A 2198-nucleotide genomic window follows, 5' to 3' on the forward strand; every position below is an offset into this window, starting at 1 on the left:
AAGACAGCCTCTTGGTTCGTATGGCGGCGATTCCGTCCAGGTTAAACAAATCCCAGGCCCTAGGAAAGGGCCGATTCGGAAGGCAAAATCACGCGGCTTGCTTAGGAAGGAACCTGCAGAATAAACTATACCCGTGGAATGTGGGCCGTTGGCGATATGTACACACACATCAATCCCTATTTTCACGTCTCCATCCATCTATCGATCTATCGCTTTCGGGCAAACAAACCATATCGTCGATCGATCGGTTCCTTTCGCCTCGTCGTCGTCGTCGAGTTCCCGCGAAAGGTACGCGAGCTAGCTGTTGATCTCATCTGTATCTTACTAGAAAGTACGTACTCCATTAGGTTGCTTATTATTGATCACCATCCGTCAATGGGTTAATTAGGTTTTGTTTTGTTCATTCTAGGATCATCCGTAGTTGGATGTAGCCCTCCCAATTGCTGATGCTTTTCGCTCTCGTTCAACCGATCGATGAAGCTCTTTGTCGAGACCCTCGCCGGCAAGAAGATGACCGTGAAGGTCGACCCGTCCGACACCATCAATGTCGTCAAGGCCAAGATTCATGAGCAGCAGTGCCTTACCTTTGACGACGAGGAGCTAGACGACAGACGCAGTGTGTCCTACTACCGCATCCATGATGGATCCACTCTTCGCCTCGGTCTGCGCCCGAGAAGGAAGATCCAAATCATTGTCAAAGGGTTGACTGGAAAGGCCAGTACCCATTATTTTGAGGAGCTGGACACCGTCGATTGTGTCAAGGCCATGATCCAGGAGAGAGACGGCATTCCTGCCGCCGAGCAGAGGCTGATCTATGCCGGGAAACAGCTGGAAGATGGTCGCACCCTGGCGCACTATGCCATCCACGACTGGGCCACATTGCACCTCGTGCTCCGTCTCCGATCATGCAGTCAATGCCCAAGAGTGAGTAGTACCTAGTTAGTCCAAGAGTGCGTAACCTATTTTGTTCCATATGGCATCTGTCAAGTCTTATAGTGCTTTTTTTCCTAATCTTTCTAGTCCTGTAGCTGTCGTACATGACGATGATTACAAAGCACTAGAGTACATAAGCACTATGTTCTTCCTTCTCTGCCAACGCTACTAGTTCTAGTTTGGTAGCTTTGTGTGTTATATATGCATCTGGAGACCAGTTATATATGCTGTCACATGCTCACATATCGTTGTTTTAGCTATCATATTACATAGTGTATCCTTGTATAGTTAATGGTCCATGTAATTAGCAATATACAGAGGTACGCATACATCATCATCATGAATACTTATATCGTCTGTTGCAAATCAACTTGTTTTACCCCAATAAAAATCCTAGGGCATTTCATATCTGCAACTACAATCACACGTAAAAGAACTAATGTTTTATGGCATCTGCAAAGCACACCCACGAAAGCGAGCCAGGTCAAGATCAGGATTCCAATGCAGGCTCCTCCGATGTTATCACTGATGTTTCGCCCGAGGCCAAGCACCCTAAAAGCAAGATTGCAACTCCCATTGATGCTGCTAACTTGAGGAGGAGCTCAAGATCCAATAAGTATGATGGCTTTAAGGTGAACCTTCAATCTAACAGTAGAATCCAGAAGTCCAAGGCGAAGAAGAGATGCTTTCCCACACCGATAGGCGCTACCAAAAGCGAGGTCGAAGACGCTGGATAATTAATCTCCAGGAAGATGCTACTTCCCAGAAATTTGCTATTTTATTACCAGTATCTTGCTTATGGGTTAATTTATTACTAGATCTTGCTTATGGCTTTCTCTTAAGAACTGGAATATTTTGTGTTGGGATTTTCATGGTCTAAATTTGGATGATAAATGTTACTTCTTTCGTAATGCTATTCATACTTCTTTATATTGGCAATGGTATTGATGTATGTTGTTATTGCCTCCAAGAACCAAGAAGCAGTGCTTTGATCGTGCTTAAACTTTTTGATTAATTTATTTGCATTCTTTCACGTGGTGCATCCACTATCTGGAGCAGTGTATAGCTGTTCACAAAGATTTTCCATAACTATTTTGTTTACCTCTACTCATTTGGCTCAATCTTACAATACCTATGGTCCCTGACAAGGAGAAGATCGTGACCATTTTTCGATTGGACTTTTGGCGTACATAATCCTTTGGACGACATTGGCTTCTATTGAGAGTTATTAATTTGACTCGGTCATCTGTGAACAAGAATAAAAC

The 2198-nt window shown here is 44.1% G+C and overlaps 1 protein-coding gene across 1 annotated transcript; it reads left to right on the forward strand.

The window, feature by feature from the left end:
- Window positions 1-167: 167 nt before the first annotated feature.
- LOC123162462 (polyubiquitin-like) lies at window positions 168-1792 on the forward strand. Its single transcript, XM_044580242.1, has 3 exons — window positions 168-288; window positions 410-924; window positions 1395-1792. The coding sequence occupies exons 2-3, from the start codon at window positions 475-477 to the stop codon at window positions 1668-1670; spliced, it is 726 nt and encodes a 241-aa protein (XP_044436177.1). The 5' UTR covers window positions 168-288; window positions 410-474; the 3' UTR covers window positions 1671-1792.
- Window positions 1793-2198: the final 406 nt, after the last annotated feature.

The sequence above is a fragment of the Triticum aestivum genome, chromosome 7B, assembly GCF_018294505.1.
Source record: "Triticum aestivum cultivar Chinese Spring chromosome 7B, IWGSC CS RefSeq v2.1, whole genome shotgun sequence".
Taxonomy (NCBI): domain Eukaryota; kingdom Viridiplantae; phylum Streptophyta; class Magnoliopsida; order Poales; family Poaceae; genus Triticum; species Triticum aestivum.